The sequence below is a fragment of the Solea solea genome, chromosome 2 (assembly GCF_958295425.1).
Source record: "Solea solea chromosome 2, fSolSol10.1, whole genome shotgun sequence".
Lineage (NCBI taxonomy): Eukaryota > Metazoa > Chordata > Actinopteri > Pleuronectiformes > Soleidae > Solea > Solea solea.
In genome coordinates this window covers 30,433,225-30,450,404 of record NC_081135.1, presented here as the reverse complement: position 1 = coordinate 30,450,404, position 17,180 = coordinate 30,433,225, and the positions used below count along the sequence as shown (strand labels likewise).

The 17,180-nt window shown below is 42.4% G+C and overlaps 1 protein-coding gene across 7 annotated transcripts in view; it reads left to right on the top strand.

Annotated features, from left to right (window-relative positions):
- The first annotated feature begins 303 nt into the window (after positions 1 to 303).
- The window catches only part of lrp1bb (low density lipoprotein receptor-related protein 1Bb), a 230,466-nt gene continuing 213,589 nt past the window's right edge, over positions 304 to 17,180 (top strand). For 4 of the 7 annotated variants that reach the window (XM_058616599.1, XM_058616574.1, XM_058616565.1 and 1 more), the window contains exon 1: positions 305 to 908. In XM_058616599.1, coding sequence (XP_058472582.1) covers positions 818 to 908 — 91 coding nt within the window. In that variant the 5' untranslated portion in view covers positions 305 to 817. Of the gene's footprint in view, positions 909 to 17,180 lie in introns of all 7 variants that reach the window. The other 3 variants (XM_058616557.1, XM_058616592.1, XM_058616582.1) reach the window with 1 other exon arrangement.

Here is a 17,180-nt window from a genome sequence, read left to right as displayed (position 1 = left end):
AGTTACACACGGAAACTTTTAACAATGAAGCATTTCACCTGAAATATGCAACACATACTGTGTGTGATGCAGTTTATATGTTGGGGTTGATCTACGATCCTAAATGCTGTGTGTTGGTGGTTCCAGCTCAGCAGCTTCGAATGTCACACATTTTTCACTCTTTCATATTTGGATGTCTCGGGTTGCCAGTTCTGCTGGATGTGTGGTGTTTCAGTAAAACAAATAGTGATAATAGTGAGAGCTTTGGTTTCTCATAGCTCATCCTGACTTTTTCTTCTTTCTTTCTTTCTTTTTTTTTTTTGTTGTTGAGGACCCTCCCTCTGAAACTCCCCCCCTCAGGACCTCAGTCTGACAGCCACTCTACTGACTGTACAGCTATAACCTTTCAGACGAGCTGCCTGCGCCACCTCGGCGGCATTTAATCACTGAGAAAACGACTGGAGTCGTATGCATTCTTTATGCTTCTTCCACGCTCGCACCCCGCCTTCCCCATCGCGTCGCCGTGAGCGTGTGTGTGTGTGTGTGTGTGTGTGTGTGTCTGTGCGCGCGCCACAGACTCTCATTTCTCCTGCTGTCTCCGGTGCGTCTGTTTCGCTGTGTGGAGCGGCGGTGTGCATGTGTCGGGGAGCCGGGGGAGCGCTGCACTGCTCTGCGCACTCGTTCTCCTGGACATCACCGAGTACACAGCGCTCGATAACCCGGGTGGCGGTGGTGGTGGAGGAGGAGGAGGAGGGGAGACTGGACCCGGACCTGGAGCAGGAGCAGGAGCAGGACCGGGAGACGCACTGTGGCTTCTTAGAGCCCGCTCTCCGAAAACATGTCCGAATTGTTTCTGCTCGTTTTTCTAGCCCTGCTCTCGGGATTATTTCCGTGCGCCGAGCCCTCCACAGTGTCGGACGAGGAGAAAGGTAAGGAGGAACGGGGGGCCGTCGGGGATGCGCAGTCCGATGAAACTTGGCACCGTGGTACCGTTTCCAGAGCGGCTTGGCTGTGATGTGCGTTTGCCGGATATAAACCTCCGCGTGTGAGGCATCAGTCATTGATGAGGAAGAGTTGATCCTCGTCATTGTCCAGTGTGGGGGTACCTGCATCTTTTCCCCCCCCACTGCTGTTTCCATCATTTAGAATTATCAGTCTTTTAAGTTGCTCTGTGCGTTGAGCACAATTCTTGCATTGTGTGCAGTTTCAGGAACATTCTTTTGGCTCGTCGGGAGCCAGAAGAGAGACAGAGAGAGACAGAGAGAGATTCAGTGTTTGAGACTGCAGCCGCTTCAGCAGCGACATCCCACAGTGCAGCAGGTGAAAATATCCCTGTGCCCAGTGTGGTTTTGTCTCACCCCGAGCTGGAGCTTGTTCCTACTGCCGTGGCTTTCGCCGCAACATGGTGTGTGTGTGTGTGTGTGTGTGTGTGTGGAGGCGCGATTGATGAGGACTGCGCTCCACTTGTGCACGAACTCTTGACTATTTAAGAAGCATATGTCTGAATTTCACCGACACTCTCTCTCGATGCAGCACGTTGGAGGGGGGGGGGGGGGGGGGTGCTCACTGTGAGCAAAGACAGCCAAAGTCATCTCACCCATCACTCCTTCATTTGCAATGCAGTGTTTAAACTTTATTGAATCAGCCAATCAGTCACTTTACTTTGCACATGTGCATGCAGTGTAACACAAAGTGCTCATAATATGGATGTTAGGCTTCCACAACACACACGAAACAGCAACTCGGGAAACACTATCTCTCCGGTTTGCAAATTAGGACACACAATGGAGCTGCAGAATATTCAACAGCTACATTCATAGAAAGCTTCATAATCATTCAAAAAAAAAAAATCCCAGATGCCACTTCTTTCTTTCAGCACATGGCTCATTAATATTAAGGAAAATAAAGAAAAAACATTCAAAAATCATTAAGATGTACATAATTAACATTAAAAAATATGATTTTCTTTGGGGCAGGGTTCACTATAGTTATTGTCATGTTCCGACTTGATCCCACCTTTCGAATGTTCAAGGTTCCCAGTTTAAGCACTTAAGACTAAAGGACTCGCAGGCATTGAGCAAATAATATGCACTTTATTGTAGGAGACAGGTCACGGTTTCCTCTTTCAAATTCCCCAACACACAGCAATCATTGCAAAGCTTGTTGTGAGACTGTCCCCAACGTCTTAGCAGCAGATGCATATCTCTCTCTCTCTGTCTATCTGTGTGTGTGTGTGTGTGTGTGTGTGATATCGCCAGATATCACTTCAATTTTTTAGCATTTTTCAACTAAAACCCAGAAGAGAATATATGATAATTATTCTTGTCAAGCACAGTTCAGCAGTGCTGGCAAACATGCACACAATGACACACAAAGCGTGGAAAACCAATACCTGGAGTGTGACAATCACACCAGGCAAGAGGGAAAGTGTTTACCTCTGTCTGTGCATGAAATGAAAAGATGAATCTGTTTTGTGAACTCCTCGAGTCACCGCCGTGCTGTGAGAGGTGGCAAGGGTGGGGACTTTTGGAGGTTTATTTTGTTTGTTTGTCGGCATTGCACCACTGGTTTTCGCCCGTGTAGCTTGGGAGATATTGCATTATCTGTTTTCGAGGTGAGCGGAATTAAAACAAGAGCCGTCGACATGATATTGGCACACCAACACAGACACACACAGAAAGTTATTGCGTTTTTTCCTCCACAGACAGATTCAGTGCCGCTCCTCCCGCCTCTGCTCTGCCGTGGACTGAGAATAAATGAAAGCCCTCGTAGTCGGGTCTAATTGGAAGGTAATGATAATGGCATTTCTTATTTCGTCCAACACCAAAGCTGGATGTCAGCTTAATTAGTTTAAAATTAATTTGCTTTGTGGTTTGCAGTAGTTGTTACACCCAATGCCAAGGCTTGTGTGTGTGTGTGTGTGCTCTTCTAAGCATGAATCTGAAGCTTTTCCCGAGCCTATTCATAAAAAATAAAAAAAAAACGTCTCTCTGCTTGAAATTCCTCTGCTGTGTTCCTCTTCTTTTCACTCGTGTCCATCTCACGTGGAGGGAGTCGACCTGGCGGAGACGGCGTGGCACGTTGCTGAGGTGACGGAACGACAGAGCTGGAGAAGTTCTGACACGCCAACCTGAGACGTGCCGGATCAGCGTCCGTTTAGTACAAAAACAACTCAGGCTTTGTAATGTACACCTCGCTTTACAGACGATCGTAGAGTGGAAGGCACAGATAGATCCAATGCACTAATGCAGCGGAGACTGCCTTTAGGAGCTAATTAAATTAGATAGTGAGATAACGCTGCTGAAGTGCACGTGAGTGCTCCTCTGTGTGTGTGTGTGTGTGTGTGTTAGAGAGTCCAGCACAGGTACAGAGAAGTCGTGTGTCAATGGGCAATTTATTTGAAATAAGTCTTTAGATTTTCTACATTTTTATTTTTAATTGGGTCCAAGGGTGAACAGACAATATAATACATGTCATGGATAAAAGTAAGTGTGTGTACATTTAGCAAAAAGTAATGAAATAAAAATGAAAATTAGGGGGGAACACTAATTGACCTCTATGATAAGGAAAGTGAGTTTTATTTTGCTTTCTATCGTTTCATAAAACGTGTATTTTATACACGGCGACGGCGTTAACCTCTCATCACGGGCATTATTCGACCTGTAGAAAGCGTTTCAGAACAGGGGATCTGTGTTCCATTCGCTTTGGCTTGAGACTCGTTTAATTATAGTTGAATAGAATTATGTGGCATGATTGAAAATGGGGGCTGATTAAAGTCAGTCAGTCAGTCAGTGAGGAGAAAATGTTTGTTTTGATTTTTTTTAAACAGTTTCACTCAGCGGGGATTAACGACCACCACTATCGGCACAACTCATAATTATGATAATAGTTTCTTGGGCACAAAATATAGTGAAGCGATGGAGCTGGCAGTTGTCCGGGTTCCATTCAGTCAATATGTAATCAAAGCCAGGGCTGGTGTTACAACAAGAGCATTCATGTTACAATTGAGGGATTTGGGCATTAATAATGTTTGACGTCTCCACACTGACTATCTGTAACACTGCTTCCTTCATGCTACTGAGTTAAGTAAATGTTCTTTCAGCTTAATGTCACTTCTGTGTTTTCCCCCCATTTATTAGATAGCGTATAGAAGCAGGAAATTGGTCACTTAATTGCAGCCGGAGATGATAAATTATATCAAATTTAGATTATGTAAATCACTTTGCCTCCCACACAACTAAACCAAAAGCTTTAAACTGTTCTTGGACAGTCCAGAGGTCTCTCTGAGACTCTTCTGGGAAGATCACGCTGTTGTTTTTGCAGGAGAACTGCTGGGTGGTGACTAATATTTGACCTTCAAAGGTTGGACTGGATCCTGTTTTCATAGCTGTTTTACATTTTTTTTTTTTTTGTTTTACTGGACAGCATTAACAGAAAATGAGTTTGGCAGCTGCATAGGTCTCCTTTGTAGCTCAATTTCTGTCTGCATCTTTTTTTTTGATATGGCAGCAAATGTGCTCACCTCAGCAAAAGGTGATCCTCTGGGCGGAAGGTGGCCCACACTAACCCCCCACCCCACCACCACCACCCCACTCGCCCAGCTACTCTGTCTTCACCTAGTCACCGCAGAAACCACCGTGTACAACCCAGTCAAAGCTGGTTTGGAAAGAGCAGATGGAGCGAATGCACGTGGCATCGTGAAGGGGAGGGTGGTCTGAATAGAAGGTGATGCTGTCAGCGATGGATGTGGAGCTCAGCGGTGGAAAACCTGTGGAGCAGGCAATGACTGCTGTTTATATTGGCATCAGTGCCACATGAAATGCACTTCAGGTGGGGTTTTTTTTTTGTGTTGAGTGTTGCTTTACCAGCATGTTTTGGCTGGAAAAACCAGACGTGTCATCAGGAGAGACAGTCAACTTGTTATTAAAGGCCAGCTTCAGTTTGAATATAAGTTTATTAAGCGCTCCTACAAAACCTCAGCGTTCATCTCTATGTCCCATAAGTACTTCAAACGTCATGCTATAGTCATTAGAGTCACTGTCTAAGGCATGTGCTTCGACAGCGAGTGCATTCTGTCCTTTCTAAGCGATGAAAAGACATTAAAGTGGCCGACACGTTTATCCAGTGATGTCAGCTAAGTATTGCTGCCATTGAGCTCTTACATCTATCTCAGGCTATAGAGGTGAAGCATGGCCTGAAGCTACGGGAGGGCAGCAGTAAAGCAGCCCCCACACATCTCAGTTTAGTGTGCAGCGGGGTGGCGGTGCTCCCTCCCATAGAGCAAAAATAATCGAAGGAAGCCACCGGCTTTGGATAGTGTCACATTAAATATCACCTCTCGCAGTCTTAATGGGTTACAATTGAATCAGAAATGGATTTGCTCAGGTTGTGAAAGCCATTGGCTGTAAATTGACTCGTGGCATTGATTACCAATGGAAGGAGGAGGAAGATTTTCTGACCCACAACTTCTGTTAGTGTGCATGTTTTTGGACAGACTTGATTATGTTGGTGGCACGGGGGTTTCATATTAGATTTTTCTTTCCCAAAATGCTGCATAATTTAAAATGTGAATAATGAATCAATAAGTTTCACCTAATTCCCCTCCTCATGCAGGAACTCATTGCAATAGCTTGGCACTGGCTGTGCACCGACATGGCCTTGGAATAAAAAAAAAGAAAAAAAAAAGGCAGGGTTAATTATTAATGAAGTGAAGCATATTTTTTTATGGCCATAAATGCTAATGAAAATAGGGCTCGTAAGGGCAACTTACAAGTAGAGATATGTATGGGGTTATTATAGGGTGAAGGATATAGAATGCACCATTAAATTGAATATTAGGGCGATGTAAGATGCTTTAGGATATGGGGGGGAAAAAGAAAACTATGTTCATGGACATGCTAGACCATCTGCTGAAACACCAATTCAACAGAGCGAACAGTAAAACAAGACTTGTACTTGTCTTCTATGGGACGTGGGGCTTGATGGTAACAGTTTAAGTTTAAATGCAGTTGGGTGTTTGGAACAAACGAGGCCTGACTTGAGTGAACATTTTCCTGGTTGTGTCTCAAAAAGTGGGAAATTGTCTCCATCTCGCCTGTCATTTTGAAAGGGTTAACCGCTCGTCGAGAGGAGGCAGCACACGGAGGAGGTTTCTCATGCTCGGCACTGAGCGCCTGTGCTTGTGCAGACGCTCAGTGCAGCAGCGGTGGATACTTATTCTGTCAATGACAGTGATTGGTCTCACCTAGTTTCTCCACTTGGTCTAGACCAGTGGTGTCAAACGGGCGGCCTGTGGGCCACATGCGGCCGTCCAATCGATGTTATGAAACATGGCCGAACCACAGCGAGGTGATGGAATAGAATACTAAATGTATTTACTAGCAATATTTTTATAATAGTAATAGGACATTTGGTTGTAATCAGCACAATATTACTTATAACAGGTGTGTTTATGTTCATGATATTAATAGTTTCATTTTGCATATATGTTTTTATTGAAAAGTATATATATATATATATATATATATATATATATATATATACATGAGTTTGACACCCCTGGTCTAGACTAACCTACAGAACCTGCTACTGTAGCAGTGTCTTTGATTATTCAGCTTTTGACCCAGTACTGATTACACTATGGTATGTGACTGAGATCAGTGGGATGTATCCTACAGCTGTTACAGTATGTTGCCATGGCGATATGTGATGTCAAGACCGGAGCACTTTTCAAATATAAAGAGTTGAACTCTTTTACAATGTAACCTTGCACTTAACTGATTCATCAAATGTCAGATCATTTGTTTTCTTTTTAACCTCTGAGGTCATTGCGTGCTGTTAATGGACCTTAATTATATTTGTCTAGATGTTTTTACCATTCTTCTGTAATGAAGTAGCCAGGGCGAGGAATAGACACAGGAAAATGTGCTATGAATTGTCAAAAATAACATGATAATTTATGCTGTTTATTAAAGAAAGAGTTTAGGGGCTGTCATTTACTGTGTGAATATGTGTGTGTGTGTGTGTGAGAGAGATGTGATGAAGAGGTGGCCATGTTTTTATTGTGTGTGTGTAGGGGTATAGTTTGCTCATTTTTGTCTGCAAGAGCCGTTATATTTCTTGGCACACTCATTTCCAAGTGTTAAACTGGCAATATGGAGATCCCCCAGTCAATTTATGAGCTTGAAAGCATCGTGCTGACTGATACTTTAAGATTTGATTCATTACTTTTAGTGAGAAGGGAACATTACCTGCGTGTGTCCATACCAGACACAGCAGAATGTAATTTTGGTGAATAGACTGGAGATGGATGCTCCACTTGTCTTGCAGCCCTGTACTTTGTGATTGAAAGTGATCAGCTCAGTGAAATTTTTATAGGGAAAAAAAAAAAGCCTTCGTTTTCAAAGGGGCGATTTACTGAATGCTGGGATTAAATTATTGGCTGAACCAAATAAAGTGTGCACCAACGCAGTTGCTCACACAAACAGGATACTGCCAGTGGGCCATTACCAATCACCAGGTCAGAAGTGCCGGTGTCAAGCCCCGCGTGGCAGCAATGGTGGCCAAAGGGCCAGAGTGAGGGCTGCTGAAGCCTGGCCGGGGACTCTCTCTCCCAGCTGCCACCTGGCACAGACCGAGGGCTCAGCGCCCCATCATGCAGACTTGGCTCAGAGAATCAGAACAGGGAAGGGATTCATCCATCCCCCAACGAGCTTCATTCAGCAGACAAACCTAAGGCCAGTTGGTACTGGTGGGCTGTGTCCTTCTTGAAAGAAAAATGAGTGCATAGCGTAATTAGGTAATACTGAGTCGTCAATGTGCTCCATTTTTAACATACACTTATTTAATACTGTATGCTATCATTTCCTTGATGGATTTGAACATAAACATGCCTTCATATGGTAGCTTTTCAGTCATCCTTCCTGGTCAGAGCCAAAATTTGTCTCCACTATTAAACAGAAGATTACACAGAGTTAAATTGTATTTAGAAAAACAATGCCAGAGTGCAGCGTGTTACATGTGAGATATTTACAGTATATGAGGCGCACACAGTGAGGTAAACAGAACATAAGACGCACATTCACAAATGGACGTCGGCGTGCTGTCTGTGTTGTTGCCTTCATAGTTGCAGGTTTGAAAGGCCAATTATTGGCATCATTTCCATGTCTGTGTGCAAAGTAATGAGTGACCACATCAAATGTGCAGCCAGTTTATTTTTAACTGCAATGAACGTCTGGGCCGGGCTTTCCTTCCACTAAGAACATCTGACAGTTTGATATTTTTAATATCAATTTTCGAAAGACAGTCAAAGTGCACTCTGTGTCCGAGCCTGACGGTGCACTCAAAGAGTTTTTAGGACCTAAAATATTTGTGAGATTGCCACTAAGGATAAATAATTGAATGCACTTTGATGGCATGGTACATGAACTGAAAATCAAAGAAGGAACTGCAGTCCTGCCACTGCCTGCACCTGCAGCAGGAACACAATTCACTCTCAGCAGCTGTGATACTGCTGGCCCATGAGGATAGAGTTTTGTGCTCGCACCATCACCAAGTTACTTTGTGTTAAAATTAGATTGCGAAATACATCACCACCAGCTGTCATCAATCTGATTCAGTATGATTCCCTAACATGCTTCCGAGCTCCTATTGATCTCACGTCCCCCCCCCACCACCCTCCGCACTCGCACTGTTGGATTCAGAGTCCTATTAACTGTGTTCCCATCAATCACAGTTCACCCATGTTTGTTTGTAGAAGTCTTTGATACGATTAGAGCGGTGCGCTCGCGCTCATGCTATGTGGTTCCACCCCCACCCATTCCTTTTCTGGCGTCGGCTGACTTGAAATGTGTGAAGTTCCTCCGCTCTCGCCGAGAGATGTGCTTCAGTGCTCAGAGCAGAGACCAGAGATTAAGCTCTTGGGCCTCAAACATGTTGACTGGTGCAGGTATCTCTCGCTGCTCCATGCCTGATAAGGGCCACTTGTTCCTGAGACAGACTTTACCAAGAACAAAAACCCCAGAGAAACGACTACAGGGATTGAATGTGCTTCTTCTTTCTGCTGTGGCCTTGTACATGCCAGCATTTCAAGTTCAGTGCCTACATCTTGGAATGTTTTTTTGTAGAATTTCATAATTTTTTCTTTTCATTTCAAGGCCATTCTGTCTGCTTTTATGGGCGCACTCCACGGTCACCCAAGCTGGTTCACAACTAATACCATACCTAATTCATGTACACTTTATTCCCTTCAAAGAATGCCAAAAAAAGGAAATTATTTTGGGGAAATATTTCCACAAAGAAATCTGCAGGGTCAGTCATTGTCCACATTTTACAACTCATTCTGTCCCCAGTGAAATTACCATTTCCTGCCAACAAGAGGCAACACAGGACAGGTAATCTTTTGTGTAATTAATGGTGGATTGATTGAACAATGAAAAGTGAAAATTCTAAAGAAGCAGAATGTTCTTTTTGCTGGAAAGAAAAAAAAAATGGAAGGAAGCCCACTGATAACAATTTTCAGTCCACTGTAAAAATGCTCTCGAATACATTTTATTCAAAGATTTTTATCCCCACATTTCACAGCCATGTAATTTAGAATAACTCATAACGGGAAGGCTAATAGGTTCCTCATTGTTTTTTTAAAAGGCTTAGCAGACTATTTACTGCTGTAATTCTTTATTAATCATCTCCTTATACAGTGCTAGAATGCATTATGCAAAAGATACCAGCTTCCACTCTGTCAGAGGCTTACACACAGACAATCACATTCAATCTCATACTCGTACTCAGGCACAGTGAGCCGGGCTGCTTCACCAGATGTGCACGCACACGGAGCTTTTAATAAACCTAGCTCTGTAAGTTTTGGCCTCAGTAAAGTGACATTCAAATAAAAGCAAAATTCAAGAGATGCAAAATAACATTATTCTGTCTACAGATGTGTGTACGATCGTGTGTGTTCACAGGAGCACGCTTGTCGGCACCGATGAGTGCGGAAATTGAAGACAATTGAATTTCCGCGAAATTTCTTTAATGATTGAAAATGATCAAGTAAAGCAGCGGGGTAATTTGGCCCGACTGAAGATTCAGCGTAAACACCTGAGGTCAAGACAGAATCTACTAAACCCCCTGCTCTGATTGAGTAAAAGAGCGTGTTGTGGCGTGGGGGATCTGTGATCTCCCTTCCCCTTTGTTCTTGCATATACTAACTCGTGTGATGACACATCTGCTGGGCTGATCATTTCCGACGCCAAACAAACGCCATCGCTTAACCGCGGCGCCAGTGGTGACGAGTGTAGCGTGGCCAGATGTAATTGAATCTTTAACTCTTGCAATGTGATCCAATAAGTCCAGGCTTGTATGTGTTTAGAGATGGGGAGGGGGGGGCACATGCTAGGTAAATAGTGTAGATGACTATATTGCCTGACATTACTGTCTCATTATACGTGGTGTATGATTATTATTTTAAGATGCGCTGTTTTTCATCTCCTCTCGTGCTCTGCTCCTCTTCTCATCCCCGCCTGAAGGAATCGTGCCGTCAGTGGATAAAAAAATCAGAGGCATAATTTAACAAAGGACAGCACAGACTAGTGCTCTCGAAAAGCGGGGGACGGCAGTGAGACGTTGTCACTGTAAAGTGACAGAATGTATTTCTCCTTTCGCTCTGAGGGTGACACGCGTGTGTTGACGTGTGCGGTAAGTGCAGCAAGTATGGGCATGTGTTCAAAAACGACTGATTGCATGAGGTTTGTTGGCTGACAATAAGTGTCGCGGCGATGTTTTTCTTCTGCTTCTGGAGTAAATGCATTCACTTTGCAACTTTTCTGCTTGAATAAAGGGTCGTCAGCTCGGATTGTTTAAGCTCTTGAAGCGAAAGGGAACTTCATGGAGACACGGAGACACTACATTTGTCATCGCGTCATTAATCAGCATGTGCCAATAGAAAAGCTGTTAGAAGGCTGTTAGAAAGTAAGGTATAACGCAATAAGGCACCTAATCCGTCATTTACAGTGTAATGCACTTTATTTCTTTGTGTATTCCTTTAATTCATCAATCAAGTGGCTACAAACTAATTAAAATTGTAAAACATAAATGGACAGGTAATGGGATACAGCAAGAAAAAAAAGGGAGAGTATACTGTAGGTACAGGCTCTTGTGTAGCTCACAGAAAAAAAGAACATACAAAGTTCCAGGGTATCATTTTCAAGTCACCTTGGAATAAAAAAATTACTGTATTAAATACGTTAAATGCAAACACGAATGGCCTATTTAGAATACGTTGCTGCTTCTGAGCCTTGAAACACATTATGTCAAATAAAACTAACACTGCATGCAGACAGTAGGTCAGCCGCGTTACCGCTGAGACGCTCCGCACTTGTTCAATATCATCCATAATGATGATGATGATTAAGCCAGTGATTGTTTTCTCCATCAGTGATAAATGGTTGGGTTTGTAATATGTCAGAAACTAATGAAAAATGTCCATCAAAACATCCCCTCGTCTAAGGTGTTTTAATCAAAGAGAGTTATTTGTTCAATGAACGGTCCAAAACACAGCTACTGGCATTTTGGATTAATCATGAGTGTAAGTGTGATTCTTATCATTTCCCCAGGTTATTTGCAGATACAGTATAAATAATAAACACCCTAAAAAAAAAAAAAAAAAAATCAATAAATGTCCTGCCACATTTACATTTATATGTTTATCCTTTGCAATAAATCCAAAGCCAAGCCGAATGATGGTGTTGACTAAGTGTTTCGTCTTGACCTTACTCTGTCAAGTGCCTCAATATGATTTATGTGAGGATTTGTTGCTATATAAATAAAAATCAATTGAACTGATGTAGTTGTGATTGTTCCTAAAGTGCCCTCCCCGTTGTTAACCTTTGAGATGGTACAGCAGTGTGCATAAACGTTGTGAGATATTGTAATGACAGTAATTAGCTGTGTGACTCTCCCCCTAATGTCTTATGCAGAGGAAGAAATTACCTGACTAACTGAAGTGTTTTTTTTTTCTTTTAATAAGAGAACAGCCTCTCCCGAGATTCAGCTCACCAAAGCAGCCCATTAACTGTGTTGACAAGTCCGTCCCCTTGTCAGGTACGCCAAGGTTTTACTGTGATGCTCCTTAAGAGTCTTCAATAAATAAAAAATAAATCTTAAATCTAAAAATAAACAATCTCTTTAAGAGCGTGTGCGAGGCCTGTCACCGTCAGCTGTGGCACGCTGGAGATGACAGCTCTCATTTTTAGATTCTCTTGACCTTTGTCTTGTTCGGGCTAACCAACATTTTCATGTCTGACTTTACCTCGCCGCTCGGATTCCTCATCAAAAGCACTCAGTTATAATATTTTTTTTTATTCCTCTGCCATCACACTGAGCTCCCTGACACAGTTATCAGAGGTCAGGCTGCAGCATCTGTCTTCCCCGAGACACTCGTCACACAGGACATGCCGCTTATCTCCACGGTTACAATATCCCTAAGGAGGTCCAAGGGTGATGTCTTTGCCAGAATAAAACTTCTTGGATTTAACTAGATAGACATTTTAAAATAGTACGGCTATTGTCATGTTCTGTCGTCCATGTCATCTTATTGTGAAATTCCCACTTTACTTTTCCCAACCCGTTTCACCTGTGTCTCGTTCGTCTCAGCTGTTCGTCGTCTCCTTAATTCCTCAGTGTATATAACCGCTCCCTCTTCCTTTGTCTGGTGTGAGTTCGTCATTGTCCGTCGCCAGTCTTTAGCTTCTTTTTGAGCGCTCCCCGTCATTGGAGTTACCCTCAGTGGATTTATCTGCACGTGTAGGCTTCACTGACTGTTTAACTTTTTGCTTACCTGCTTCCTGCCTCTGTTGATCCCGTGCCTGCGTCTCTGCCGCACATGTGAGGATCAGCGTTCCTGTCACCTGACTTTGTCTTACCACTGTTCTGCATCTGGGTCCAGTCCTGTTCGTGATAGCTATTGTGGGGACATAAAGTTAATCCTTATTTTTTTTAATATATTACTTAAAATGCCAGACTCTTCCTTTAAACACATTCCAGTCACTGTCGTTGCCGTTTCTATACGTCATTTTAGAGCATCTTGGCATGTTACCACTCTCAATAACCGCAATTTCAATTTATTGAGAGTGATTCAGCAGCATGGTGAGGGCTTTTAATAGCCATGCTAGTTAAAAGAGTTCCCTGTATTGCACAGCACATGTTCAGGCACCTGTGGTATCTTCCCCACCACGTTCATTTTACTGTTTTCTGCAAGAGCCCTGCAGCAGAGAGAGATCTCCAGTCTCCGACCAGTGCTCAAATTGTCAATAAACTGAGAGTCTATATGTTGGATGAAAAGCAGGATGGGTGGATCCCTTGTGACGAACCTGGAACTGTGGCACTGTAACCCTATCCCTTGCCGTTCTCAGCGCTTTGATAAGCCACCAGCTTTATTGTTAAAGATACGAAGCTGAAAGGATGAAGACTGATGTTGCTTTCTTAAAATAAGGAGTACATTGCACCGGTCAGCTTGAGAATGATATGGGCTTTTGAGTGTGTCACCTGATAGTCAAGCATTGTTGCCTTCACTGTGAAATAAATTGAGCCCCGCTATAAAGCTGTTTGAGAATGCACTATGCCGTTTATGAAGAAGCCAGTGGAGCCGTGCGCCGTCCTCCTCTCTATTAGGCCTAAGTTTGGATGTTCATTCAAAGCCTTTGAGACTCAAGAGAGGATTTGCATATGCCCAGTGTTTATTTTTCTTTAGCCAGTTGCATTGCTGTGTTTTTCTGCTCGTCTCCTCTGCGACATGTTTCACTTTATTGACTTATTTTGGTTCATATGATGTTTCCAGTGATTTTTTTATTAGGGATTTCCCAATCAATCTTTTAACTATAGTATTTGCTGTTACTGATTCCATAGACAGTGATGGAGGACATCCAGCAGCTCATTTATTCCTGCTCGGTCTGTGGCTTTTTGTCTCAACAAGACGTCAAGCTTTGTATGAGAATAGACTGGGGACATCGGTGTTCTGTCCCCTAATCAGCTGACTGTCGTGGGTCTAACTCCACCTGTGCTGTACCTTACCATTACTCTTGTAACCCAAGGGAAGGATACCAGTTATTTTGGTACTATTCCTAATGGAAACACACACAAAAAATGACGTACCGTACTGAACCGTTCCCATTTGATTCCACACAATGAGTGTCTAGTATTACAGTATTTCCTGATACTGACTTATTGATAAGAGTGTTAAAATATGACCAATGACACAGATGAACTAAATACCACTGGCTTAAATGTTTGAGGTGAGCTCATCTGGGTGATTGCTGCTCTAAAAAGCTCCAAATCAGCTCCGATCTAAGACCTGAGGTTGGGATCAGGACTCAGTAAATTTGTCACTTATTGATAAAAGCTAGTAATCTAATCTAGTAGAATTACTGGACCATAGCTATGGCTATGGAAATGTAGGTCCTGCGTGTTTCCATTTCCAAGCAACAATCAAACAGCTATCACTATAAGAAGTGTTAGCCAGCTAGTTTCCTTCAGAGACGTGCTGGGACCTTTCTGCACCTCCAAATCTTTCATTTCCATAGCAGCCTCAGTGTGAATGCCTGCTGCAGGCGGTGTTTCCCTGCGGAACACAAGCTCTTCATTATTAAAGGCCCCTTGTCGACCATCCTCCACACTTCTGACCTAATGACTTTCTGAAGAGTGGAGCCGCAGTTTGAAGCTCATCCCTGTTCCACTCTTTTTCTGCTCTTCCTCTGGAGCAGGAGCCAAAGTATATTCTTATTCTTCCTCTCCAATTGGCAGGATAAGAACAAGGGGGTTGCCCTTTGAATTCAATATTGATGTGTTCTCACGCACACATGCTAAGTCCTTGTTAGTAACTGCACAATTATCATTAGAAAAAATGATTTTGGACCAAAGTTTCTTGGCGATCCTAGTAGTTATGCTTTGCGTGGAAGCTAAGAGACAGTTGAAGAGTGTGATTATATTTTTGTAGAATATTGATCTCATTTGTGTAAAAAAAAAAAAAAAAAAAAAAGCCCTAAGCAAAGTTTTAATGAAGATATAGTTTGCTGTGGAAAAAACACCCAATTTATCTTGCGTTGAGTTTTCCAATTCTATAACGTAACCATTATCTTCCAGGATGCTATCAATTTTTTTTTTCTCGCTCTCTCGGGGTTGCCACAGTGGATGATTCGCATGTTTGATTTGGCAGAGGTTGCTTTTTTATGCTAGATGTCCTTCCTGATGTAACCCTCCCATGTATCCAGGCTTGGGACCAGCACTAGGAATACACTTTCAATTTAAAGCGTCCAATTAACAATGAGCAATGGGAAATGGGTACCTTGCTCAGGGGTATCCCAGCCCTTGACCTGGCAGGGATTCAACTGGCAACCCTCCAGTTACAAGCCCAATTCCTGTCCACTTGGCCATGGGCTGAGCGTGCTACCAATAAATCCAGTAATTAGAAATGTTGAAGCAATAGGAATCTACATACAAGCTTGGCATAATAACGAATGCTTCAGTCTGTATTTTGAAATGATTCTCATGTTTAAACATAAGCCGGAGAATCGTCTGGTGTGTGTGTTTGCACCATTCATGAACAAATACATTACACATCAAACACCATTCATATCAGCTTTGGAGCCACCAGACCATTTTCCGCTGCTTTGCATAATAAAGGTAGTTAATTGTTACTCGACTGGATGCAACTCTCCACTGCTGTCCCACAGCAAATACTGTATCCTCCAATAACCAATCCCTAAAGCGCTGTGTTTAATTTACATCATAGTGTCTCGGTGTGCAATGAGAGTTGCATCCATTACTCTTTTTTTTCTCAGGCTACAGAGAAAACAAGGAGAGAAATCACAATATAATCTTTATTTGAACATATTTATACATTGTTTCATTTGTCTTAAATCTTGTATTGCGTGTTTAATAATGTAAATGTTATAAGAATATTTAAAGTTTAGTCCACTCCACAAACAAACAGCTTTTGGCAAAAAAGGACAGTGAAATACCAAATACATATATGGAGGTCAAGACTTACTGCTATCCTAATTTATTTCATTATTAAAAGGATTTTCATCCATTCATCGTCTACTGCTTTATCCTCCACGCGAAGGTCGCAGGTCACTGAGCCAATCCCAGCTGACACGGGGCGGAAACTCAAGCACACGCGGGAAAGAACATGCAAATTTTAATTGTAATTGAGATCATTCAACCTTGGTTAATGGGAAAAAAAAAATCCAGGCCAACTCTCATCTAACAGCACACCTCAAAGGAAAAGTTGAAGCAAATGACACGACGTGGTGTGTGGCACATGATTTGTGCAGGAAAATGACTACCTGTAAGTCAATATGAGGGAAATAATCCGGCACATCTAGTCGAGATCATGATGTTCATTTTGTGATAGTACAAATTCAGACCAATATAACTTAAATATGAGCGCAAGGTCTATCAAAAAAACATGTGTAGCCTTCCTGTGAATTGATAAAGAGGATAGGAGAGGGCCCTCATATATTTATATATTTTTTTTTTATGAAATGTTAAAAATGCATTAGACTGTTGCCACTCCAGTAGGTGTGTTTCAAAAAGAGTCAGAGAGCAAGTACAAAATGAAGGAATAAAATGTTGAATGCTTCTAAAATGTTAGAACAGGGGACAGGTTGCCAGTCCATCACAGACACAAACAACCATTTACACTCACATTCACACACCTACAGTCGTTTTAGATGGTCCAAATAACCGCTGCATGTTTTTGGACTGTGGGAAAGAAAGAAATGAATTAGTGTACATTTTTGAGCATGGAATGGTCACTGTGAGAGAAATTGAAGGCTGGAAGTTAATTGTTAATTTTAAGAGGCCAATTATATGAATCAATACATGTTCCTATATGTTCATATGTATATAAAAAAAGGTCAAAAAGTGCTAAATTCTATTTTCTAAGCTGTAATATACACATTTTCACTTATTTGGCTTCTACAGTATGTGCATCTACAGACTGTGCTGTGATCTGACAAATACTTTCTCCACATTCTCATTGGTTCCCGAAATGTGATGACCTCAATTGCCCCTTTAGCTCCGCCCTCAGCAGGAAGTGTTAGTGAGGGTGCTGTGAGTTTGTCATGGCAGACTAGGATTGCTGTACGATTCTATATCCTAGTTCCAAGTTTTAGAAGGAGCCCGTTTAAAGGAACATCAGACACACA